General features: G+C 62.7%; 3 protein-coding genes across 3 annotated transcripts in view; 2 read left to right on the plus strand and 1 right to left on the minus strand.

Annotated features, from left to right (window-relative positions):
* DNAAF3 (dynein axonemal assembly factor 3) overlaps nt 1-8,559 on the plus strand; it is an 8,625-nt gene extending 66 nt beyond the window's left edge. Inside the window, exons 1-11 of the mRNA XM_065420888.1 lie at nt 1-13; nt 763-905; nt 2,697-2,790; nt 2,992-3,149; nt 5,491-5,667; nt 5,900-6,034; nt 6,373-6,486; nt 6,710-6,872; nt 7,187-7,301; nt 8,120-8,194; nt 8,289-8,559. The exon at nt 1-13 is cut by the window's left edge and continues 66 nt beyond it. Of these exons, the coding sequence (XP_065276960.1) occupies nt 1-13; nt 763-905; nt 2,697-2,790; nt 2,992-3,149; nt 5,491-5,667; nt 5,900-6,034; nt 6,373-6,486; nt 6,710-6,872; nt 7,187-7,301; nt 8,120-8,194; nt 8,289-8,559 (1,458 nt within the window). The remainder of the gene's footprint in view (nt 14-762; nt 906-2,696; nt 2,791-2,991; nt 3,150-5,490; nt 5,668-5,899; nt 6,035-6,372; nt 6,487-6,709; nt 6,873-7,186; nt 7,302-8,119; nt 8,195-8,288) is intronic.
* Nucleotides 8,560-14,744: 6,185 nt separating this feature from the next.
* On the plus strand, nt 14,745-17,442 carry TNNI3 (troponin I3, cardiac type). Its single transcript, XM_065420951.1, is given in 8 exon segments — nt 14,745-14,773; nt 14,812-14,845; nt 14,847-14,921; nt 15,426-15,608; nt 15,835-15,876; nt 16,552-16,641; nt 16,957-17,133; nt 17,341-17,442. Coding segments are annotated over 8 exon segments (732 nt in total).
* Nucleotides 17,443-19,759: 2,317 nt separating this feature from the next.
* On the minus strand, nt 19,760-20,785 carry LOC135893124 (galactoside alpha-(1,2)-fucosyltransferase 2-like). The gene has a single exon (XM_065420910.1). The coding sequence runs from the start codon at nt 20,783-20,785 to the stop codon at nt 19,760-19,762; it is 1,026 nt and encodes a 341-aa protein (XP_065276982.1).
* Between the last annotated feature and the right edge of the window lie 4,845 nt (nt 20,786-25,630).

The raw sequence follows: 25,630 nt of genomic DNA on the forward strand, positions 1-25,630 counted from the left end.
CTGCAGAGGGAATGTGGGTCCCCCTCCTCACCTGTGTTACGGTAGCGCCTGGGAGCCCCACTTCAGACCAGCCCCCTGTGGTGCTAGGAGCTGTACAGACCCAGTGCAAGGAAAACCCCTGCCCCAAAGAGCTGACAGCTCTTGGCCCCTCCCCATCTTAGGGGTCTGGGGGGGCAGCTTTGGCCCCTCCAGTCTGTTCCTCCCGGCCCCTTGTGGGGCAGAGCCAGGATCACGCCCCCCCGGTCTATTCCCCCATCCCAGGGGATTGCACCGTCTCTCGGGGTGGAATCATCCCTTTAAGCGTATTCCAAAATCAAATCCCTCTGGGACACGTGGCATCCCGGTTTTAAATGGGTTGCCCTTGAGCTTCACTGTTTAAGTGTTATGGGGTGGGGTGGGGCTGGTTATATGGGGACCCCTTGTCTGGTGCTGTGACGCAGCCCCTCTGGGGTGGGGCGCAGGGGCTGGTTATACGGGATCCCTCACCCGGCGCTGGGACGCGGCCCCTCTGGGGTGGAGTGCAGGGGCTGGATATACGGAACCCCTTGCCCAGCGCTGAGATGCGGCCCCTCTGGTGTGGAGCACGGGGGCTGTTTATACGGGACCCCTTGCCCGGCGCTGAGATGCGGCCCCTCTGGTGTGGAGCGCGGGGGCTGTTTATATGGGACCCCTCACCCGGTGCTGGGACGCGGCCCCTCTGGTGTGGAGCGCGAGGGGCTGGTTATACAGGCCCGAGATGCACCCATTCTGTTTTCCCTGCAGGTCTGGAGAGCTCCATGGCCCATCTCTGCCTGTCACAGGACGACCTGCCCGAGCTCAATATCCTGCTGGTGGGCTCCGTCGACGGCCGGCACGTCCTCCGGACCATGAGCCAAGCCCACCGCTGGCCACAGAGGAGGGTCAATGTAGGTGTCTCCCCTCCCCATCGCCTGGCCCAGAAGTGGAGTGTAGTGGTTAGAGCGCAGGAGTGAGCAGTCTTTGGCGAGCTGGGTCCTCTCCCCGGCTCGGGGAGGGGAGTGGGGTCTAGTGGGTTAGAGCGGGGGGAGGGGGCTGGGAGCCGGGACTCCTGGGTTCTCTCCCCGGCTCGGGGAGGGGAGTGGGGTCTAGTGGGTTAGAGCGGGGGGAGGGGGCTGGGAGCCGGGACTCCTGGGTTCTCTCCCTGGCTCTGGGAGGGGAGTGGGGTCTAGTGGTTAGAGCAGCAGGGGACTGGGGGCCAGGACTCCTGGGTTCTATCCCCAGCTATGACCCATTGTCAAGCCTGCTCCGCATTTGGGAAGGGCTTCGGGATCCCCAGGGCAGGTGCCCCAGCCCAGCCTTTTCCCCTGCACTCAGCCGCGTTGCCGGGGTCGGCAGAGGCTGCAGCGAGAGCTCTGCCAGCGAGGGCCGTGGTGGCAGCCGCCCGCGGGCCGTTTCTGGGCTGGTGTCAGGACTCATCAGGCTGACGGGCGAGACGGGGACGGTTTATTCCGCGGGGCATCCGGAGGCTGGCGGCACGTGTGGCACGGGGTGGGGTGGGGGGGTGAGCGCAGGGAGAGGTCCGTTCCGGCTGCCAGGCCCCCTCCCGCAGCCCCCCAATGCCTCTTATCTAAACGCCCCCCAGGACTCCCCTCCGTGCCAGAGGATCTCCCCGCCGCTCACTGTGCCCCCCCGCAAATCGCCTGGTCCCCAGGCTGGCAGGGGGACATGGGGGGCGAGGGCTTCAGTACCCACAGGGTTATTCCGAGGGGAGAGAAGGATACAGAAGGGAGAAATCTTGGGGGTTCTGCAATTACAACTGACCCATGGTACGCCTGCTGGGAGAGGTGGGGCTGGAGTAGGCAGGAGCTCCCCCCCCCCCAGCCAGCGCTTCTGCCTCGCTCCCCACAGAGCCCCCTGCTGGGACACATGGGGCTGGGCTCGCCGGGAGCCCCCCCACAGCCAGTGCTCCTGCCCCACTCCCCACAGAACCCCCTGTTGGGAGACATGGGGCTGGGGTCGCTGGGAGCCCCCCCGCAGCCGGCACTTCTGCCCTGCTCTCCCACAGTGCCCCCTGCTGGGAGAAGTGGGGCTGAAGGAGCCAGGAGCTACCCTGCCACAGCCAGTGCTCCTGCTCCGCTCCTCACAGCCCCCCCTGTTGGGAGAGACGGGGCTGGGGTCGCCGAGAGCCCCCCCACAGCTGGCACTCCTGCCCCGCTCCTCACAGCCCCCCTGTTGGAAGAGATGGGGCTGGGGTCACCGAGAGCCCCCCCACAGCTGGCACTCCTGCCCCGCTCCTCACAGCCCCCCCCGTTGAGAGAGACGGGGCTGGGGTCGCCGGGAGCCCCCCCACAGCTGGCACTCCTGCCCTGCTCCCCCACAGCGCCCCCTGCTGGAAGAGGTGGGGCTGGAGTCGCCGGGAGTTCCCAGTTTCACAAGCCGAGCTCTTTAGTGCAGCAGACGTGACAGTCTGGCCTAGTGGGTTTCATAAGCAAAGTCAGGGCTGTAATGTAGAAACACACGTTTATATCAGGGGGATCCCAAAGCTCCTCACAGGCTTTTCATTGTCTATGGAAGGATCCCTCGCCCGGCGCTGGGGCACAGGGGCTGGGTCTACGGGGACCCCTCGCCCGGCCCGGAGACATGGCCCCTCTGGGATGGGGGAACCTATAACGCCCGCCCCTGTATGGACGCCGACTTTTCCCAGGGCTTCCCAGCTTGTTTTCTTTCCCTCTTCTCAGTTCTACCTCGTGGAGAATAACCTCGAGGCGCTGGGCCGGCAGCTGCTTTTTCTCAGCCTCGCCCTGGAGTCTCCGGAGAAAATGGGGCTGCAAGGTAAAAGTCACGAAATCCCTGCCTCTGACCACTAGACCCCGCTCCCCACCCAGAGCTGGGCTAGGACCCAGGAGTCCGGGCTACCGGCCTCCCCTGCTCTAACCAGAGCTGGGCTAGGACCCAGGAGTCCGGGCTCCCAGTACCGGGGACGGAGGTGGGGAGACAGTCTCTGACGGCAGCACTCGCCTCTCCGCTCCGCAGAGAAGAGCGAGATGTTCCTGGAGCTGCTGGGAAACAGCTTGATCCGCAGCCCGACAGCCGCCTACTTGCAGGAGAAATCGGACCTGTTCGTCCGTTACGTCACCGACCCGGACTTCCAGCAGCGCCATCTGGGGGCCGTGGACCTGTCGGCCCTGAAGGTGGGTCCCCGCCACTTCCCACCACGGCCACTGGCCTTCCCGTGCGGCGGGACTGACCCCTGCAGCGCTCTGGTCCCCCTCTAGCGGTTAGAGCGGGCATGGCGCTCGGGCTGCTGGGAAATAAAACGCCACCACCGTGCCTCGTGGGAGCTGTAGTTGATGTGCCTCATGCTCCCATTATCCTCTGTGGGCCAGGCTCCCGCGCCAGACTACATCTCCCAAGATGCACCACGATCTCGCTGGGTAGGGCAGGCGCGCATCATGGCAGTGATGTGGCTGCACTGCATCATGGGAGTTGTAGTCCCATAAACATAAAATCGTCCCTGATAATGTTTGCAGAGGTGACGAACTGGGGGCGGGGGGAATAAAGCAGAGGCCGGGTCAGGGCCACGGGCGTCGCTGGGCGCCAGCCACCAGCCTGCGTTTTCCTACGGCGACATGTCAGCGTGTCCGTCCGGGACCAGAGAACGCCGGCCGCACGCACAGGCTGGGGGTCGCCCTCCTGGGCAGCCGGGACTCCGGGAGAGATTTGGGCTTGTGATGGAGAATCAGCCGCACCTGAGCTCCCCAGGTGGCGCTAACGGGCTCCTGGGACGCATCAACTGGGGATCCCCAAGTGGGAGCAGAGAGGTTGTCTGGCCTCTGGATCTGGCCCTGGGGCGATGCTGCGGGAATCCTGCGCCCAGCTCTGGGGCCTGCAGTGTCGGGGGAATGTGGGGAAACAGCAGAGGGGCCGGAGAAGAGCCACGGGGATGATTGAAGGGTTAGAAAACCTGTCGGAGGGCGAGAGACGCCAAGAGCTCCAACTGTGTCGCTGAGCACAGAGATGGTTCAGGGGGGACTCGATCCCCAGGTCTAGGGACCGACGTGGGGAACGAATATTTAATAACGGGCTCCTCGATCGAGCAGAGGAAGGTCTAAAACGATCCAGGGGCTGGAAAGTGAAGCTAGATACGTTCAGACGAGCGGACGTTTTTAATGGTGAGAGTAATTAACCATTAAACCGATTTACCAAGAGTCGTGGTGGATTTTCTGTCACCGACAACTTTAAATCCAGCTTGGCTGTCGCTGGGAAAGCTCTGCCCTGGGAATGATCATGGGGCTGTTCTCTGGCCTGGTCTATACAGGGGTTCAGACTAGGTTCCACTGGCCCCTCTGGCCTTGGAGTCTATGAATCGATGATCTGGCCAGGGAGCCTGGCCGCTCCCAGATGCATGCTGCTGCTACCCAGAGAAGAGACCATGGTGCATCCTGGGAGACGTAGTCCAATCTGTGAGCCTGGGGCTGGAGCATGAGGTACCCCAACTACATCTCCCATGATGCACTGCTGCCATAGTACCGCCATGCGACATACCTCTGTTACCTAGAGGAGAGACTGGTGCATCCTGGGGGACGTAGTCCAACTAGAGAGCCTGGCCTATTAGAGGAGAATGGCACTCTGAGGCACCAGAGCTACATCTCCCATGATGCACCAGTGCTGCAGGTAGCCCATAATGCACGCCTCTCCTACCTAGAGGTGGTACCATGAGGCATCCTGGGAGACGTAGTAGTCCAACAAGGGTGGTCATCCCATGGAGGGGAATGGGGTGTTGAGGCCCCTGAACTACAACCACCATGATGCATTGGTTCCCCTACCTCGAGGCAGTACCTTGGTGCATCCTGGGAGATGTAGTCCAACCTGGCAGCCCGAGCCATACAGGAGAGCAGGAGGCACTTGAACTACATCTCCCATGCTGCACTGGAAACTCACATTTTCGGGGGAGGGAGGAAGCCCCCACTTTCTGCCCTCTGCCCCCATGCTTGGATGGAGGATCCTGAGGCTGCTCGGTCACGAGGCCCCTCATGTGTCAGCCTCCAGAGCTCGTGAGTTCAATCCCCCCTGCCGGCTCAAGCGGGGTAAGGCTCTGCACCGAGACGCCCAGAGAACAAGGAGAGGGGCTGAGAGATGCGGGGGGGGGGGGAGGGTTTGGGAGCAGTGTGAGCCCCCCCACCCCACCGAGGGGCTCATCAAAGAGCAGAGGTGGCGCTGCACCTGTCACAGCAGTGGGCCCGTGTACCTTCGTATCCTGCCTCCCACCAGCCCAGGGACTCCAGTATCCCCATGTCCTGCGGCACTGGGTCGGACCTAGGAAGGCCTGTGATCTAATGGGTAGAGCGGGGGGCTGAGAGCCAGGACTCCTGGGTTCTGTCCCTGTGAGCTTAGTGGCAATTTGCAGGCCCGCTTTGTGCCTCAGTTTCCCCACTGCAGAGTGGAGGTAACGACCTGGGCTGCGGGGTGGCTCCCGGGGGGGGGGGGGGGAGCGTCTCTCCCCCCACCCTCCCGTTGCTCTTTGTCCAACAGTTCAAGGAGCGGGATCAGCTGGAGAGCATCTTCCGATTCTGGCGGAACCCGGACCCGCAGGCCTTCCCGATCGCCCGGCTTTGGGACCTGCGGGTCCGGCAGTACCTGGGCGCCCGTTACGACGCCCGCCGCGGCGTGTGCGACTGGGACCTCACCATGAAGCTGCACGAACGTGGGGTGAGCCCTGGGAGCCCGTGGGGCGAGCTTCCCACTGGGTGCGGCCTTAGGGGGTGCTGTGCTGCAGGGGGCGCTCTCCCCTGGCGTTCAGGGCTGGCCCCATGCCCCAGGGGGGCGCCAGGGGGCACTGGCCCAGCTGGGTTCCAGAGTGGCTATGGGAGGGCTCGTCCAGCAGCCCCTGGCAGGGGATTCTCACCACCCTTCCGCCCCCCCCCCCCCCCACTCCTTGCAGGCCAGCGTGATCGGCGGGCGGGAGTTCTCAAGGTGGCGGGACACGGGGGTGGCCTTCGAGCTGCGGGAGGGCGTCTACGACGTCCCCAACAAAACCTTGGCCTCCGGGAGGCTCCTGAGACACGTGAGCAGCGGGGCGGCCGTGGGGGGGATCCCCAAGGGGTGGGGGGCTGGAGCCCAAGGGCGAAGAGGGGCAGGGGAGGCTGGAGAAGAGAAGCGTCGGTGACCCAAGGGAGGGGGGGTGAAGATTGTTTCAGTGGGGGGAGCCGGAGAGAGCCCCGGCCGGGGGGGGCTGGAAGGGGGCGGAGGTCGCAGGTGGGGGAGTTGGAGAGGGGCTGCCGTAGGCTGGGGGGATGGTGGAGGAGAGTCTCAGATGGGGGGCTGGAGGGGGCTGCCATAGTCCCAGAGGGGATCTGGGGGGATCTGTCTCCCCAGATGGGTAACGCCCTGTCTCCCCCCGCCCAGAAGGGGGAGCTGGTGCCAGCCCGGGGGTACTGGGGTGACATCGGCACGGGGCCGTACCTCCCCTTCGGGATCGAGTCCGAGGAGCCGAGTCTGCTGAGAACCATCAACGGGGTCCCTGCCAAGGTAGGGGTCACCTTGTGGGGGGGCAGGGCCATCGAGGAGAGGGATGATCCCGGGGGGGGGAGAATCGGGGAGCCCTGATCCCGGGGATGGGGAGAGAATCGGGGAGCCCTGATCCTGGGGGGAGAGGGGAGGAAGTGGGAGAATTGAGAAGCCCTGATCTTGGGGGGATGGGGCAGGATTTGGGGGATCCCCCCTCTCACCTCTCTCTCCTCTGCGTTGCCAGAGTGCCCAGGAGATCTCCTTGTACAATGTCACGGCCCTGTTCCACGAACTGGCAGCCCGGGCCCGCTACACCCCCCCGCCGCCCACCCCAGAGGGGGCCAGTGGGGCTGCCCCGGCCCAGGAGAGCCCCGCCCCGAATCCAGAGCCGGACCTGCAGGATCACAGTGAGTCCTTGCGCCAGGGGAGGGGGGAGTGTTGCGGGGGGGGGGGTTCCACCCCCGGCTCCGTCTGTCTGTCCTGCAGCCCCGAGGTCCGTCACATTGCTAGTGGGACCCCCAGTCACGCAGCTCCCCACCAACGCAGGGGCTCCCAGCCCTTCCCCCATGGGGAGGGGACCCCCAGCCTCACAGCCCCACCCCCCCAGCGCTAGGGGTCCCTCCCAGTCCAGCCCCTGGAACCCCACAGATGTGGGGGATTCCCTCTCCCCAGGTCCCGGCCCCATGCTGATCAGTGTCAGTTTCCCCCCACCCCACCCCAGAGGCTGCCTGCCCCGGGCCCGTCCGGATTCACTTCCTGCCGCTCGGCTGCATAGCTCGGCTGCCCTCCAAGAGCCAGTACCACCAGCGCTTTCACCTGCTCTACTTCTCCTGCAGGTAGGGGGCTGCCAGCCGGACGCCGGGGTTCTGCCTGGCTCGGGGAGGGGAGGGGGGTCTGGTGGTTAGAGCGGGGAGGGGGGCTGCCAGCCGGACGCCGGGGTTCTGCCTGGCTCGGGGAGGGGAGGGGGGTCTGGTGGTTAGAGCGGGGAGGGGGGCTGCCAGCCGGACGCCGGGGTTCTGCCTGTTTCGAGGAGGGGAGGGGGGTCTGGTGGTTAGAGCGGGGAGGGGGGCTGCCAGCCGGACGCCGGGGTTCTGCCTGGCTCGGGGAGGGGAGGGGGGTCTGGTGGTTAGAGCGGGGAGGGGGGCTGCCAGCCGGACGCCGGGGTTCTGCCTGTTTCGAGGAGGGGAGGGGGGTCTGGTGGTTAGAGCGGGGAGGGGGGCTGCCAGCCGGACGCCGGGGTTCTGCCTGTTTCGAGGAGGGGAGGGGGGTCTGGTGGTTAGAGCGGGGAGGGGGGCTGCCAGCCAGACGCCGGGGTTCTGCCTGTTTTGAGGAGGGGAGGGGGGTCTGGTGGTTAGAGCGGGGAGGGGGGCTGGGAACCAGGACGCCGGGGTTCTGCCTGGCTTGGGGAGGGGATGGGGGTCTGGTGGTTAGAGCCGGGATGGGGGCTGGGAGCCAGGATGCCGGGGTTCTGCCTGGCTCTGGGCAGGGAGGGGGCTCTGGTGGTTAGAGCAGGGGGGTGCCTGGGAGCCTGGACTCCTGGGTCCCATCCCCGGCTCATGGGAGGGAGAGAAGACCCCGGACCCAACCGCCTTCCCCAACCCTTCCAGCCGTCGCCCGACCTCATGACGCCCCCCCCCCCTCCGGTGTCTTCCAGCATGGTCCACACCCTGACCCCGGAGCTGCAGCTGGTATCTGCCCCCAGGGCTACGTTGATCACTGAGCTGACCAGGTAAGTGCCAGCGTGGGGGGCCCCCGCTGCAGGGCAGACCCGCCCCCCCCCCCCGGCCTCTCTTCTAACCCCACCCCCGCCGTTTTCCCCACAGCTTCCTGCCCGACTTGCGCAAGGAGCAGGCGGACGCCTTCCTCGCCCGGGTGACGGCCATGGCCGCAGGGGCCGGCTTCGCGCCGTGCGGGACGCCCGAGGGACAGAACCAGGCCTGGGCCCGCTTCCAGCGCCGGGAGGAGGGGCCCGGCGACCCGCTTTGCCCCCTCCTGGCTCCCGATGTCCCCCCAGAAGATGGACGCCCCACACACGTGCCCCCTCCTGTCTGCCCAGGGCCCAGCTCTGTGAGTGGGGGTGTTCATGAGGTTTGATTGGAAATAAAATCATCCCCCCCCCCCCGGGAATCGTGGCTGCTTGGGTGGTTTGTTCTGCTGCAGGGAGTGGGGGTGGGGGTTCAGCGGGGGGGCTCTCCCCCGGCAGGCAGGGCTGGCCCTATGTCCCAGGGCGGCGCTAGAGGGCACAGGGCTGCAGGGAGTGGGATGGGGGTCAGTGGGGGGTGTTGGGCTGCGGGGACCGGGCCGGGGAGGTCAGTGAGGGGCGGGGGTCAGTGCGGGGCACTGGGCTGCAGGGACCGGGCCGGGGGGGGGTCAGTGAGGGGCGGGGGTCAGTGGGGGGCACTGGGCTGCAGGGACCGGGCCGGGGGGTTCAGTGAGGGGCGGGGGTCAGTGCGGGGCACGGGGCTGCAGGGACCGGGCCGGGGGAGTCAGTGAGGGGCGGGGGTCAGTGGGGGGCACTGGGCTGCAGGGACCGGGCCGGGGGGGGGGTCAGTGAGGGGCGGGGGTCAGTGCGTGGCACTAGGCTGCAGGGACCGGGCCGGGGGGGTCAGTGAGGGGTGGGGGTCAGTGGGGGGCACTGGGCTGCAGGGACCGGGTGGGGGTCAGCAGGGGGCTGTGACGTTCCACTGGTGTTATCCGACCGGTGATCTGCTCGGTCACTCCAGCCCTCGACTCTGGGAGCCAGCCTCCCCCTGCTCCGCTGTGAGACCCCCACTCCCGGGCTGTTCCCGCACAGCCCCTGGCACGTGAGCTGCTCCCAGCTCCGGGAGTGAGCACTTTGGGCAGCCGCTGCTTGGATTGTGCAACCGAATGTCACTAGCCGATATCTCCGGTCCCAGACACCCCCCTAGGAACCTCCGTCTGGCAGTGCCCAGTTCTGCCCGCTGGATGCCACAAGCTTCTCTGAGTTCATCTATTTAACGAAGAAATTGACATGTACCCGGCTTGTTCTCCCAAGGGGAACCTCTGACACGCTTCACACCAAACGCGCTGCTTCCGGTAGAACAAACCAACAGAGTTATTAACTAGAACAATAGACTTAAGGGATTATAAATCAAAACACAACAAGTCGGATTTGCTCAAATGAAATAAAAGCAAAACGCATTGTAAGCTGATCTGAACACTTTCAGCGCCCTTACAAACGTAGATGCTTCTCGCCACAGGCTGGCTGGTCGCCCTTCAGCCAGGCTCTCCCCTTCGATCAGCGCTTCAGTCGCTGGGTGGTGGTGTCTGTAGATGGAGGTGGAAGAGAGAGGAAGAGCCTGGCAAACGTCTCTCCCTTTTATCATGTGCTTTCTTCCCTCTTGGCTTTGCCCGCCCCCCTTCAGAGTCAGGTGAGCATTACTTCACCGCAGTCCCAAACTGACCAAGGGAAGGGGGTGTGAGGAAGTGGGAATGTTCTTAATGTTTTCTCTGAATCCTGGGTGGGTGCCTCAGTTTCCCCTATGCAGTTCTCAAGTATCTAGGTGGTGGGATAAGGGGGTGTGATGTGATGGTGTCTGCACAGAGAATGGCCGACGCCCTGTCTCCTGGCAACTGATGGCCTGCCCCCACCCCCTGCAAGGTGCCAACTGAAGGTCAGGTGGCCTCCTGGCCCGGGAAAGAGACAAAGGCCAGCGGAGGGGCTGGAGGGAGGCTGGGGGAGGCGGCTGGAGAGTTTTAGTTTGGAGTTGGCTGGGGAAACGGAGGGAGCCCCAGGGCCGGGGTCTAAGCTCCCTGCCCCCTAAGATGGACCTGACTCAGGGGTCCTGTTGTCTGTACCCACAATATCTGTTTTGGACTGTGTTCCTGTCGGCTAATAAACCTTCTGTGTTACTGGCTGGCTGAGAGTCCTGGTGAATCGCAGGAAGTGGGGGGGGTGCAGGGCCCCGACTCCTCCACACCCCGTGACAGGGGCTGACTCACTCGAGGGTCTATCCCAGGGGTGGCCAACCTGTAACTCCGGAGCCACATGCGGCTCTTCAGAGGTTAATAGGTGGCTCCTTGTCTAGGCTCTGACTCCGGGGCTGGAGCGACAAGCGCCAACTTTCCAGTGTGCCGGGGGGTGCTCACCGCTCAACCCCCGGCTCTGCCCCCCGCTCCACCCCTTCCCGCCCCCTCCCCTGAGCCTGCCGTGCCCTCTCCTCCCCCAGAGCCTCCTGCACGCCGCGAAACAGCTGATCGGGAGGTGCAGGGAGGGAGGGGGAGGCGCTTGTGGGCGGGGCTGCTGGTGGGCAGGAGGTGCTGGGAGTTGGGGGGGGGGGGCTGCTGACGTATTACTGTGACTCTTCGGCAATGTCCGTGGGTAAATTCTGGCTCCTTCTCAGGCTCAGTTGGCCCCCCCTGGTCTAACAGATTCTCCTGTTGCTGCCTAGGCCAGCGTCCATTGTTCCTGTGGGGCTGGGCTGGGTTGGTCCCATCCATGAGGACACGTTTTCAGCCTCATAAGTATATACATGTAATCACAGCCTATAACCTTCCTGGAACCATCACTGTAACGTCACTTCCCGAGACACCCGACATGACAAACTTTGCGTTGGACGCCACACAATCATTTTATAAAGATGACCATGGGGGTGCTGGGTGTTCCCCCGAGGGACGGAGCGGGACAGGGGCGCTGTGCCCCGGCGGTCGCCGCTGACCCCGAGGACACTGTGTCCCCGCGGACACCCGGCCGCCCTGGCGTCGCTGCGCCCCTAATGGGAACCGGGGGGACACCGCTCGTGTCACCTCTCCTGGCCGGATACGGGCACCTCCTCCAGCCAGTCTGCCCCCCCCCCCGGCTCGCCCCACAGCCCCCGCAGCCGTAGGGTGTGGGACCCTCACAGGGCCTGGGGAACTGGGGCCTGCGTGTGGGGAAGTTAGGGGTTAAAACAGGGAGCAGGGCCCAGCCCCTCCAGCAGGGGATGCAGGGACACACACACACAGCCCAGCACACAGGGACACACACACAGCCGGGAGCACACACAGGGATACACAAACACACACCGCCGGGCGTGCGCACACACACACACACAGAGTAGCGGGCAGTTGGACACACAGAGCAGGAGGCACAGACACACACTTACACAGGAACACACTCAGAGCACAGGGCGCACAGGGACACACACACACACAGAGCGGGGGCACAGAGACACACACACACACAGAGCAGGGGTCACAGGGACACACACACACACAGAGCAGGGGCACAGGGACACACACACACACAGAGCAGGGGGCGCAGGGACACACACACACACACAGAGCGGGGGCACAGGGACACACACACACACAGAGCAGGGGGCGCAGGGACACACACACACACACACAGAGCAGGGGGCGCAGGGACACACACACACACACACAGAGCAGGGGGTGCAGGGACACACACACACACACACACAGAGCAGGGGGTGCAGGGACACACACAGCCGGGCCCCGCCCCTCGGTCCCTGCACGGGGCGGTGGCTCCGGCCCCTTTTTAACCCGCCGGGCCCGGCCCCGGCCCAGCCCCGCGCCGCCTCCGGAGTCCGGACACTCGGGTAACTCGGCCGAGGAGCCCCTGTCCGGGGGGGACCCCCTGCCCCCCACTGACCCCTGGGGGGATGGACGGGAGGGGACCCCCTGCCCCCCATTGACCCCTGGGGGGATGGACAGGAGGGGACCCCCTGCCCCCCACTGACCCCTGGGGGGATGGACGGGAGGGAACCCCACTGACCCCTGGGGGGATGGACGGGAGGGGACCCCCTGCCCCCCATTGACCCCTGGGGGGATGGACAGGAGGGGACCCCCTGCCCCCCACTGACCCCTGGGGGGATGGACGGGAGGGAACCCCACTGACCCCTGGGGGGATGGACGGGAGGAGACCCACTGACCCCTGAGGAGATGGACGGGAGGAGACCCCCTGCCCCCCACTGACCCCTGGGGGGATGGACAGGAGGGGACCCACTGACCCCTGGGGAGATGGACGGGAGGGGACCCCCCTACCCCCCACGGACCCCTGGGGGGAAGGACGGGAGGGGACCCCCTGCCCCCCACTGACCCCTAGGGAGATGGACGGGAGGGGACCCCTCTGCCCCCCACTGATCCCTAGGAGGGATGGACGGGAGGGGACCCCCTGCCCCCCACTGATCCCTAGGAGGGATGGACGGGAGGGGACCCCCTGCCCCCCACGGACCCCTGGGGGGAAGGACGGGAGGGGACCCCCTGCCCCCCACTGACCCCTAGGGAGATGGACGGGAGGGGACCCCTCTGCCCCCCACGGACCCCTGGGGGGAAGGACGGGAGGGGACCCCCTGCCCCCCACTGATCCCTAGGAGGGATGGACGGGAGGGGACCCCCCTGCCCCCCACGGACCCCTGGGGGGAAGGCACCATCCCCCCAACTCTGGCGAGGGGGAGACCGGCTGCAGGGGGATGTTTTCAACCCACATGAGCGTGGGGGACCCCATCCCACCTCTGCCCCCCCAATCTTCCCCCATCGCAGCGTCTCCAGGGGCCGGCTGGATCTTCCAGCGCTCCCCCTCTGCCCCCCAGACTCGGGGGGGGTCCATTCCATCCCATCCCCCCACCCCCCGAGCTGGCGAGGGCTTCGGGCCGGGACCCCCTCCCCCCGATAAGGGGATTTATATTTAGCAGCAGCCACTTAGGGACTTATCAGCCCCAGCGGCTCCCGCCCCAAATAGGGGAAAGGAGCCGGGGCTGGGGGAGATAAGGGGCCTCAGGGCAGGGTCCTTCCCAGGCCCCCACCCCCCTGAGCCAGCCAGTCCCCGCCGGGGGGCTGGACGGGAGCCGGCGCCCCATTCCCCGCCCCCCTGAGCCCGGATCCAGACCCTGTGCAGAACAAATCATATTTTTCCATCTTCTCCTCCCAGCTGTTTGTATTGAAACCCACCTGCTCCTGATGGCCGACGCGTGAGTAACTTGCTTTTGACTTAGTGGGATCTAGTGGGTAGAGCCCGGGGGGAGGGGACCGGGAGCCAGGACTCCTGGGTTCTCTCCCTAGCTCTGGGAGGGGAGTGGGCTCTAGTGGTTAAAGCAGGGGTGGCTGGGAGCCAGGACTCCTGGGTTCTCTCCCCGGCTCTGGGAGGGGAGTGGGTCTAGTGGTTAGAGCGGGGAGGGGGCTGGGAGCCAGGACTCCTGGGTTCTCTCCCTGGCTCTGGGAGGGGAGTGGGGTCTAGTGGTTAGAGCGGGGAGGGGGCTGGGAGCCAGGACTCCTGGGTTCTCTCCCCGGCTCTGGGAGGGGAGTGGGCTCTAGTGGTTAGAGCGGGGAGGGGGCTGGGAGCCAGGACTCCTGGGTTCTCTCCCTGGCTCTGGGAGGGGAGTGGGCTCTAGTGGTTAGAGCGGGGAGGGGGCTGGGAGCCAGGACTCCTGGGTTCTCTCCCTGGCTCTGGGAGGGGAGTGGGCTCTAGTGGTTAAAGCAGGGGTGGCTGGGAGCCCAGACTCCTGGGTTCTCTCCCCGGCTCTGGGAGGGGAGTGGGCTCTAGTGGTTAAAGCAGGGGTGGCTGGGAGCCCAGACTCCTGGGTTCTCTCCCCGGCTCTGGGAGGGGAGTGGGGTCTAGTGGTTAGAGCGGGGAGGGGGCTGGGAGCCAGGACTCCTGGGTTCTCTCCCTGGCTCTGGGAGGGGAGTGGGCTCTAGTGGTTAGAGCGGGGAGGGGGCTGGGAGCCAGGACTCCTGGGTTCTCTCCCTGGCTCTGGGAGGGGAGTGGGCTCTAGTGGTTAAAGCAGGGGTGGCTGGGAGCCCAGACTCCTGGGTTCTCTCCCCGGCTCTGGGAGGGGAGTGGGGTCTAGTGGTTAGAGCGGGGAGGGGGCTGGGAGCCAGGACTCCTGGGTTCTCTCCCTGGCTCTGGGAGGGGAGTGGGCTCTAGTGGTTAGAGCGGGGAGGGGGCTGGGAGCCAGGACTCCTGGGTTCTCTCCCCGGCTCTGGGAGGGGAGTGGGCTCTAGTGGTTAAAGCAGGGGTGGCTGGGAGCCCGGACTCCTGGGTTCTCTCCCCGGCTCTGGGAGGGGAGTGGGGTCTAGTGGTTAGAGCGGGGAGGGGGCTGGGAGCCAGGACTCCTGGGTTCTCTCCCTGGCTCTGGGAGGGGAGTGGGCTCTAGTGGTTAGAGCGGGGAAGGGGCTGGGAGCCAGGACTCCTGGGTTCTCTCCCCGGCTCTGGGAGGGGAGTGGGGTCTAGTGGATAGAGCAGGGGGGCTGGGTGCCAGGACCATGTGATTTTTGAGGGGGTACATCCCTGCCCCCGCTCTGTGCCTCTGTTTCCCCATATGTCCAAGGGAGAAAATCCCCCTGGCTCGTGGGGGCGGAGAAGCGTTGATCGCTGTGCAAGGGGCTTTGGGCCCTGCCAGCAGGAGGCGCCGGGGCGGGGGGGGGGGAGACGTAGACGGGGGCTACCCGAGCCTAATCGCCATCCATCTTTCTTTCTCTGCAGGGAGGACATCACCGTAAGAAGAAGCCGGGAGGGCCCCTTTCCCCTGCTACACCAGGGGAATCTCTGGGGCAGCACCATGGGGCGGGGGGCGGTTCTGTGAGATCAAGGCTGCTTTCACCGGCTGCCCCCACCCGGGCCTGGGTCAGAGCCAGTGCCCCCTAGAGGGGACAGGCCCTGTGCCCCATTCCCCGCCCCCCTGAGCCAGGCAGTCCCCGCCCTGGGGCCGGATGGGAGCTGGCGCCCTCTAGAGGGGACAGGCCCCGTGCCCCATTCACAACCCCTAGCCAGCCAGTCCCTTGCTATATTTAACCTCCTGGATGTTGCCCCCCCTGGTGTCACCCCCATTGTGGCCCTCCCCCCCCCCGATAAATGACTCCACCCACTTTCCAAATTTTTCGGGGTCTTTGCCTGTAAGTGGGGGAGGAGGGCTGGGTTATTCCCCCTCCCCAGCTTGCTGAGGCCACCCCGGCACCTCGGTGCAAAGTGGGGTGATGCCCTGATTTCCTTCCTCCCCCAGTACGAGGAGGAGGAGGAAGAGGAGGAAGTGGTAGAAGAGGAGGAAGATGCAGCCGAGGAGGGACCCCAAGAACCGGAGCCCCCCAAGCCAGCTCCCCCGGCCCGGCCACTGGCCGACGTCCCACCCCTCCGGCGCAAATCTTCCGCCAATTACCGGGCCTACGCGACGGAGCCACACGTCAAGGTGGGCGCTGGGCCTGGGGTGACGTGCTCCCACAAAAGGCTCTGGGCTGGGACCCCGAAGTGCTGCGGCTGGTTCCTGGCTCCCCCCCAGATGTCTCCTTGGTCGGGGAGGGGGAGGGGGGTTGCAGCTCCTGGCGCGACGGGGCCCTGATCTCGGTCGGGGGGAGGGGTCCTGAGCTGCTCTCATAATACACCGAATAAAAACCCTCTTGCTTGTTCTAATGCAGAGAAAATCCAAGATTACGGCATCTCGGAAATTACAGCTCAAGGTAACATGTCAGGCTTCCAATCTGGGTGAGGGGGCAGGAGGCCGGGGTCGATGGGCCCGTGGGTTGGGTCCAGGGAGGGTGCTGGAGGCCGGGGTCGATGGGCCGGTGGGTGGGTCTGGGAAGGAGGCAGGAGGCCGGGGTCGATGGGTCGGTGGGTGGGTCTGGAGAGGAGGCAGGAGGCTGGGGTCGATGGGCCCATGGGTGGGTCTGGGGAGGGGGCTGGAGGCCGGGGTAGATGGGCCCGTGGGTGGGTCTGGGGAGGGGGCTGGAGGCTGGGGGTCAATGGGCCCGTGGGTGGGGCTGGGGAGGGGGCTGGAGGCTGGCGTAGCTGGGTCCGTGGGTCAGACTGAGGGGTGTCACCCAGCCCCCCTCGTGCCCCCCAGACGCTGATGCTGCAGATCGCGAAGCAGGAGCTGGAGCAGGAGGAGGAGGAGCGGGGCCGGGAGAAGCAGCGGTACCTGGCCGAGCACTGCACCCCGCTCGCCCTGGCCAGCCTGCCCCTGGCCGAGCTGCAGGTAACCCGCCCCCCGGACCCCCAGGCAGGGGGAGGAGGGCTGGGTCTCACAGGGCGGTGAGGGGGCATGGGTGAGCCCGGGGGGCGGTGGGGGGATGGGTCCAGGGGGGCAGAGAGGGGAACCCTTTTCGCCTCCTTTCTCTCCCCCCCACCCTCCCCAGGAGCTGTGCCAGGAGCTGCACGCCCGCGTGGACCGTGTGGACGAGGAACGCTATGACATGCACGTTCGGGTCACCAAGAACATCAACGAGGTACGGCCGGGACGGGGGCCCCCTGGCTCCCCGTGCCAGCCCAGACACCCCAAAATCCAGCCAGAGCCCCCCCACCCCGCCCTGCGAAAGGGCCACAGAGACTGAGCGACCCTCCAGCTGCAGTAACAAAACAGGTCACTAGATGGTGCCGCAGGGCTGGGGTTTAGCCCCGCCCCCTTAAGCTCCGCCCCCACCTCTCACTCCCCACAGCACAGCGCCCCCTAGTGCCATCTGGGGGCATCTGCCTGCCAGGTTAGCGCGCTGATCCCCCCGCTCACCCCCCTGCTCCCCCTGCCCCACCTCTCTGACCCCCAGATCGAGGATCTGAACCAGAAGATCTTTGACCTGCGGGGGAAGTTCCAGCGCCCGGCCCTGCGGCGGGTCCGGCTCTCGGCCGATGCCATGATGCAGGCGCTGCTGGGCGCCAAGCACAAGGTCTCCATGGACCTGCGGGCCAACCTCAAGCAGGTCAAGAAGGACGACACGGAGAAGGTGAGCGGGGGGGACGACTGGGAGGGAGAGGCTGGGGGGGAGCACGGGGGGACTGGGAGGGAGAGGCTGGGGGGAGCTGGGGGAGCTGGGAGGGAGAGGCTGGGGGGAGCAGGGGGATCTGGGGGGGAGAGGCTGGGGGGGGAGCAGGGGAAGCCCCCCCCCACTCTGGGGTATCAGGACTGACCCCCTTTCCCCCCCCCCCCGCAGGAGAACCGGGAAGTGGGCGACTGGCGGAAGAACATCGATGCCCTGAGCGGCATGGAGGGGAGGAAGAAGAAATTCGAGACCTCGGGGGCTGGGCAGGCCTGAGCAGGTGACCCCCCCCCGTGCCCCACAGCGCCCCCTGCTGTGAGAGGTGGGGCTGGGGTCGCCGGGACCCCCCCACAGAGCCAGCGCTCCTGGCCTGCTCCCCAGAGCGCCCCCTGCTGGGAGACGTGGGGTTGGGGTGGCCGGGACCCCCCCCACACACACAGCCGGTGCTCCTGGCCTGCGCCCCATAGCGCCCCCTGCTGGGAGACGTGGGGCTGGGGTCACCGGGACCCCCACACACACACAGCCGGTGCTCCTGGCCTGCGCCCCATAACACCCCCTGCTGGGAGACGTGGGGCTGGGGTCGCCGGGACCCCCTCCCCCCCAAACACACACAGCCGGCGCTCCTGCCCCGCGCCCCATAGCGCCCCCTGCTGGGAGACGTGGGGCTGGGGTCGCGGAGCTCAGATGGAGGATGGGGCTGGGACATTGTTTCTTCGGTGGTTTCAGTTTCCTCCTTGTCTTTCTGTTTCTCTCCGGCAGGAGCAGAGAATTGCCGATGGAGGGGGAGGGGAACGAGAGGATGGACCCCAGAACTGCCCCCCCCCGGAGCCCCCTCCCGATTCTATCCCCCCGCCTCCCCATTCCCTTCCCCCAAGGACTCCCCTGGCCACAGCACCCTGCAGTGTCACCCCTCGGCTTTCAAACCCGCCCCCCGCCAATAAAGCATCTTTGAATGTCAGGGGTCGTCCATCTGTCTGTCCGCTGGCCCCTGTCCAGAGTGGGGGAGCTGCCCAGGGGCCCTGCAGGTCGGGGGCTGGGACCCAGGGCCTTTCGCCTCTAGGGGGCGTCTTTCCCTGCTCCCTGCTCTAACTGATAGACCCCACTCCCCTCCCAGAGGCGGGGGAGAACCCAGGTGTCCTGGCTCCCAGCCCCCATCTCTAACCACTCAACTTTGGGGAAGGGGGGAGGGTCCCATCACTCGAGATGTTCTTAGGGGATCAGGAGAACGGAGTGAGGGGCACCGGCAGAGCTGGGGGGAGCCCAGGGCTGGGCTAGCAGGGGCTGCGGGTCGGGAGTGAGGGGCACCGGCAGAGCTGGGGGGAGCCCAGGGCCGGGCTAGCAGGGGCTGCGGGTCGGGAGTGAGGGGCACCGGCAGGGCTGGGGGGTGACCAGGGCTGGGCTAGCAGGGGCTGCGGGTCGGGAGTGAGGGGCACCGGCAGAGCAACATGGGACCCAGCCACCTCCTCTCCAGCCCCTCCCGTCCCGCCAGCAGGAAGAGCTTGGTGCTGCCCCACCCATGTCAAGAAGAGTCGTTCACACGGTGGGGGTGGGGTGAAGTTACCAGAGTCCAAAGGGCCCTGGATTCATTGCAGAGAAATAATCCCCAGCTGTCAGCGCCGCCCCCCTACCCCCACCCGCCGCAGGTTCCTGCCTCCACCCCTAGCGCCGCCCTGGGGCCAGCCCTGCCTGCCAAGGGAGAGGCCCCTGCTCAGCCCCCTGCAGCCCAGAGCTGGGGAGAGAACCCAGGAGTCCTGGCTCTAACCACTAGACCCCACTCCCCTTCCAGAGCCGGGGTGAGAACCCAGGAGTTCCGGCTCCCAGCCCCCCCGGCTCTAACCACTAGACCCCACTCCCCTCCCCGAGCTGGGGAGAGAACCCAGGAACACTCATTTTGCCTTGCAGGTTAACAGTAGTTGCACCCCGGTACCCGAATTCCTTTGATGCTTCCCTGCCTGCTAGCCAGCCCCTGCCACTGGCTACTCCCAGAAATCCCAGCTCCTCTGCCCCCAAAGGAGCCGTGTGCCCCACTTTCCCACCGCGGCTGTCACCCACACGGCGCTTGCAGTCACACGCACGGAGGTGTATTTCAGGCAGGGGAGAGGGTCCATTAGACGCAAGCGGCAGCGACGGGAAGAAAGGATGACAATAGAAAACAAAAGTCCTTTAACGTGAACAACGGCCAACACTTATCAAGAGTTACCTGTCCTAGCTAATGAAGTTGGTCTTCCCTCCCTGCTGGGGATAGAACCCAGGCATCCTGGCTCCCAGCCCCCATTGCTCTCACCCACTACATCCCACTCCCAGAGCCAGGGGGAGAACCCAGGAGTCCTGGCTTCCAGTCTCCCCACTCTAACCATTCAACCTTGCGGATGGAGATGGCCCCATCACTCTGGACACTCCTATGTGAAGTTGTCTGATGTAGGTCACTGGCTCCTCTGTGTGGGCTCTGAACCCCGCCAGCCCAGCTCCAATCTCCCCCAATCTCCCCAGCGCAGCCCACACCAGCCAGGTGTCCCAGGTGCCCACTCGGCCGACTGGCCGAGTCCTGGTGGGTGGATCCCGTTGGCAGCCTGTGGCCACCGGCTGAGCTCCTTTAGCCAGTCGTACCACTGCGCAGCGGGGAGAGATCGGCGTCGATCCCGATCCACTCGGGCAGGAAGGCGGCCGCAGGTTTGAAGAGCTGGAGGAAGGGGGAATCGGGCAGGGTGTAGTTGGCCAAGTAGATGGTCTCCCCACCAACCAGGTAACCGGCCCAGATGCCGAAGGTCCCAATGGTCATGATCGTGTGGTTGCAATGGGCTAAGAGAGCGAAATCCCTCCCCGGCGATGACTCCTTCCCGTCCCCCGAGAAATACACGTCCCCCCGCGAGGCGTCGATGTTCTCCCGGCACCACTCCATCCCGTTGCTGGTCACCACGAAGACCGGCTCCTGGTACTTGGCCCGGAAGTAGCCCATGGCCTTCTCCAGGTAGGCCCTGTCCGCCACCACCCCCTTCCAGTGCTCGGCCATCTCCTGGATGTAATCCCCCCTCCGGACGTGGACGCCCACGTACGTCACGTTCCGGCACTGCCCGCGCAGCCCGGCCAGGTACCGGTTGGCCTCCTCCTTGACGTGGTCGTGGAAGGAGAATTCCTGGAGGATCTCCTGCCGGAGGTGGTGGTAGAAGGTCCAGGAGCAGGGGTAGCCCGTCAGCCGGACGTATTTCCCCTCGATGTGCCTGTACTCCTCCGACATCCAGTCGTGGAGCTCATAGTTCCTCCACTGGACGCTCTGGACCACGTCGCTGGAGACCACGGGCAGGGTGATGCGGAAGAGCGGCGCCAGCTGTTGGTGCATCTCCGGGAGGATGTAGGCCTGGCGCCCGTTCATCTTGGCCAGGGCGTAGAGGGTGGCGTATTCCCCCATCTGGTTCCCCAGGCGCCCGGCGGAGTTCACGGTCCACATGCCCTGCTCCGTGGTGGGGGACGTGGCTGGGGACCCCTTCGTCGTGTGCCTCTGCCTTGCGGTGGGGAACCGGCTGCTTAAGTGTAGGAAGATGGAGAGGGTCATGATGGCCAGCAGGTAGAGGCTGAGCTGGCGGTGCTGCCGGAAGGGGACCCAGGAGTTCGGGGCAGTCATGGTTCCCAGCTGTGGAAGCAGAGAAAGAACGGACAGGAAGGGGATTGCAATGCATGACAGTTTGTTGAACCGTAACCCTAATAACGCGAGATTTGCAGAAGCGAGGATTGTGTGAGGCGAGTGGGAAAGAACGGTGTGAGAAGTTGTTGCGACCTTGTGTAGATAATATTGTATGTAGACTAGAGTCTAAACAAGTGAGGAAAATAAGATATCAGGAGGACCTATGTATAAGCATAATGCAGCTGTTGCTCATTATTGTCTGTAACAAAAGGTATAAATGCTGGCTGTCATCGTTTACCTGGGAGAGACCTGCCTAGGAGGGGGAGACCCTGTGTCCTAGTGAACTCTCTCCCTCTACGCAATTGATAGAGAGAAAAAAGTATCTGACTTTGCTGTACCCAACCAAAGACTGAGAACTGTGTTTTACTCCAACAATTTGGGGGCTCGTCCGGGATGGCAACGCCCGCAGAGGCACCGGCAGTTACTACGGATCGTTCCCCTTCGAACCCCATGGCGCCACAAGAGAGGTAGGAGACCTTTTGAAATCTCTATTGGGGTGTCGGAGGAGGACTGTCCGTGGGGCCGTCTGTCCCTGTTGGGCTCACGCCATCCGAACTTATTGACTGTGCAGCAAGATCAGATGCAGAGCGGTGCTGGGGAATTGTTTTGCCGCCCCAATACGGTAGTTGTATGCGGTTCTGGGGAACTGTTAGTTTGGCCGCCCCCCTATGCATAAGGGAAATGCATTAGGTACGCACCGGTGCTGAGGGGTTGTTACCGCCTCATAGTATATTGAGTCTGGACATAAGGTACAGATGCATCGTGGTATTTAAATAGAGGCCTTGGGGGGTGTGTGTGTGTGTGTGTGTGTGTACCAGTGTGAATGAAAGTTACCGGAAGGCGCCCAGAGTATTCTGCGAAGTCGTTTGTCTCGTGACCAGATCTACTCTAACGCAAGCCCGGTAACTAGAGGATCTATAGAAGATCCGACCCACGGTGGCTGACTCGGCCTGGCATCGTCCGGCGAGGCAGCTACCTGGGTCTAGGAGAGTGTGAACCCATCTTCCCTCCCCTTTTCCTCTCTGTGTGAGCCACTGACAGTCTGATCATCTCGCTGGATGCAAAGAGAGTGAGCGGCGCCGTCTCTCTGAGACTAGCTGACGCTCTTTGCTGAAGGGAGGTGTAGGAGGGTCGTGGCCATCCTCTCCTGTGTAAGTACCCTGTAGGGAGAGATCCTTAGTTTATGAGCCGCTAGCGCGGAGAGGGCATCCTCCCTGTGTGTGTGATTGGAAAATGGGTGGGGGACAGTCTAAGCATTCCCTCTCACCCCCTAAGGGTACCCCAGCTTACTTCATGTACGTACATTATGGTCCTAAAACCTGCAGGTATTTAGAGAATTGGAATCATTACACCTGTGAAAATCCATCTAAACAATGCTCACTAGAAGGTACCTTCAATCTAGATAAGATCATACATCTCAAAGGAGCTTTTAATCACCAAAAAGCCTCTGACACAAAATGGGAGCAATTTGTCTATTGAGGAAAGGAACGGGTTAATTTGAAATTCAGCTTGGCCCAGAGATAAAGAGAAAGTTGCTCTGCGTTCAAGGTCAAGAATCAATGCAGACCATGCCAAGTACAAAGAAAAACTGCTTTCGGCCCCAGCTGGTTGTGGAAAAAATATAGAGAGAGGCAAACCAAAGGCAATACCAGTTACAGGGCTGAGATTACATTTGCAAAGCTTAACTGTCCAGGGAGATCCAACAGTCTGCCTTTGCGACCCTGGAGCCGGCGTGGTTTGGGGACGCTGAAGAAGCCACAGGCAGCCGGCCTGGACTGGAATCTCTGAAAGAGACGCCGCAGGAGACCCCAGGCCATAAAAGAACAGCCCTCCCAAGAGCGGAAGCAAGTTGGAGATTGCACAGCGCCTTCTCTGGACGTTATACACAGACGTGGCCAGTCTGGACGTACGTGTGTGAGTATGAAAGTGTGCCTACTCTCAGCCGCAGTAAGTGTGAGAACCGGAGAGGGATTTAGCATTCCTCTCTCCACCCCGGTTGACCGGGAAGGGTGTCAGGTGGATCTACCCCAGTCGTAGCCAGACTGGGCAATAGAGAAGTTGGAGAAAAGGGAAGAGTTGTGTACTTGATAACTAGAATTGAGCAATTAAGAGCATAGATCATGAACCAGGCAGCAACTCAAACCTACGCAGGGTGTGGTAACTTTAAAGGACTTACCGGTACTCCAGAGTCCTGCGGAGGGGGCGGGGCCTCAACTGGAAGAGGCGTGGCCTCTACTGGAAGAGGTGGGGCCTTTAAATCCCAGGGCTTTTAAATCAGGATTTAAAGGGCTTGGGGATCCGGCTGAAGCTAGGAGCCCCAGGCCCTTTAAATCACCCCTGCAGAGGCGGCTGGGAGCCCTGGGGTTTGGGCAGGGGTGAAAGTAATTTACATTTCTTACCCATATGGTCCAATCGCAAGCAACCCACCTCTCCTACGTCCTTCATGGATCCCTCCCCTTGCATGACATAGATATAGAAAACAAAGCTGCTACTACTACTAAAAATACTGTCTGGAATAAAACTTTAATATTGGAATAAGCCTGAAAAAGTGAAAACTCACTGTCACATTTTCCTCCGTGTCTTCCCTCCTCCTCCAGCCAGGCTGCCGACGCTAGGCCGTCCTTGTTAATTTCACTCCCAGTTGTTGGGGGGGGGGAGAAAGGTGTGTGTGACCATGGCAGGGGCAGCTCTTTTCTGCCCCCGGGATGAGGGGATCTCCCATACACAAAACATACAATCAAAATCAGGAGCCATTTCCACGTTCAAATCTATCCCATTCCCTCCCCAGCAGAGGATCATGGTTGTGATGTCCAAACTGCTTGCACATCCGCTTTGAAATGTTACTGTTTAAAAAAAAAAACCCCACAAAAAACATGGAGAACATGGTGGGAAGATGTGTCATGATGATCAGGGGTTATTTTGGGCAAAGCAATTTTGCTAAAGCAACTAAAGATTCACAGGGAAAGCAAATAGCCGCCATAGACAAAACCACACAGGGATTGGAGGGGAAAACTGGATATTCAGGGAAATGATTGTGCCTCCTTTGAAAGAAATAGTAGTTCTCACTCCACCCTCTTTATATATTGAGTTAAACACCTGAAATGTCCTTAGGACATCGGGTGCAATCTCAGATCTCTTTTTGTTTTGTCCTGCCTACAGAGTGCAGAGGCTGAAATTGACAAAACTTTCTCTAATAGCGGACTCGCAATTCATTTCATGCGTGGGACCTTCTTCTACTCAGTGGGATCCAACGCCGTATGTGAAATTGTGGCTTGGAAAGGGCCGGCGTGCAGCACATTGAGCTCGAGGCATGGCACGACAACAGGGAGAGCAGCGAGAGCAGCTGTATGGCCCAAGGTGGGAGTTGCTATAAGGATGCTTTGCTCCATCCAGTCCTTCCCATGGATGCCCCTTTCTTGCCCCCGCTGGGCTGGCCCACTCACACCTTCCACGTGCCAGGACTGAGCCGGGGGCTGGGGTGGCTTTGCTGTGGGTAGTGGTTCCCGTTGGAGCTGCAGCCCCCACCTGCCACCCCCTATTGCAGGCGGCGGCAGGCATCTCAGCCAGTCTCCCTGCTCACTGCAAGCTAGAGCCTAGAGGAGAGCCCCTGCTGAGTGGGGTGTGGGGAGGAATGCAGAGCCTTACTGTCTGCAGCCTGGCTGGAGGAGGAGGGAGGAGACGAGAAACAGGGCCGGCTCTAGGTTTTTTGCTGCCCCAAGCAAAAAAAATTTTGGCTGCCCCCGCACTGCACCCTCCTGCCGCCCCAGCCCTGGGTCACTGGTAACTCGCTCCCAGGGCGGGTCATTCAGCAGGAATTTTGGATGTGCACAGAACACAGACAGGATTGGTTCCCCTATGGTTACAGAACTGCAGTAAAGTGGAACAATTTTCAGCTTGTGTGACTGGAGGATATCTGGATGCATATTATAAGACTGTCCTACATAAATGAGGAAAAGTTGAGGTGCCTTTATTATTCTTTTGTTCCACTCTTTCTGAATGTTGAGGGTTTTCAAATCTGGAAGGCAGGTGCTAGATTCCCTTTCTGAATATTAGCTATATCTGGAAAAGAAAAGTCAATTTCTGCTTCCATGGCTCAGAAGTGGAAATCCTCCTCCGTGCCTGGTACTGTATCTGTCATAACTATAAAGGGAAGGGTAACAGCTCTCTGTGTACAGTACTAAAATCCCTCCTGGTCAGAGACTCCAAAATCCTTTTACCTGTAAAGGGTTAAGAAGCTCGGGTAACCTGGCTGACACCTGACCCAGAGGACCAATGAGGGGACAAGATACTTTCAAATCTTGGGGGGGGAAAGGCTTTTGTGTGTGTCCTTTGTTTAAGGGGTTGTTCGCTCTTGGGACTGAGAGGGACCAGACATCAATCCAGGTTCTCCCCATCTTTCTAAACAAGTCTCTCTTATTTCAAAATTGTAAGTAAAAGCCAGGCAAGGCGTCTTAGATTTACTTTGTTTTCTCAACTTGTAAATGTACATTTTACCAGAGTGCTTATCTTGTTTGCTATACTTTGAACCTAAGACAGAGGGGATTCCTCTGAGCTCTTTAAGTTTGATTACCCTGTAAAGTTATTTTCCATACTGATTTTGCAGAGATGATTTTTACCTTTTGCTTTAATTAAAAGCCTTCTTTTTAAGAACCTGATTAATTTCTCCTTGTTTTAAGATCCAAAGGGGGTTTGGATCTGTTTTCACCAGGAGTTGGTGAAAGGAAGGAGGGGGGAAGGGTCAATCTCTCCTTGTTTAAGATCCAAGCAGTTTGGATCTGTATTCAC

Source organism: Emys orbicularis, chromosome 21 (genome assembly GCF_028017835.1).
Source record: "Emys orbicularis isolate rEmyOrb1 chromosome 21, rEmyOrb1.hap1, whole genome shotgun sequence".
Taxonomy (NCBI): domain Eukaryota; kingdom Metazoa; phylum Chordata; order Testudines; family Emydidae; genus Emys; species Emys orbicularis.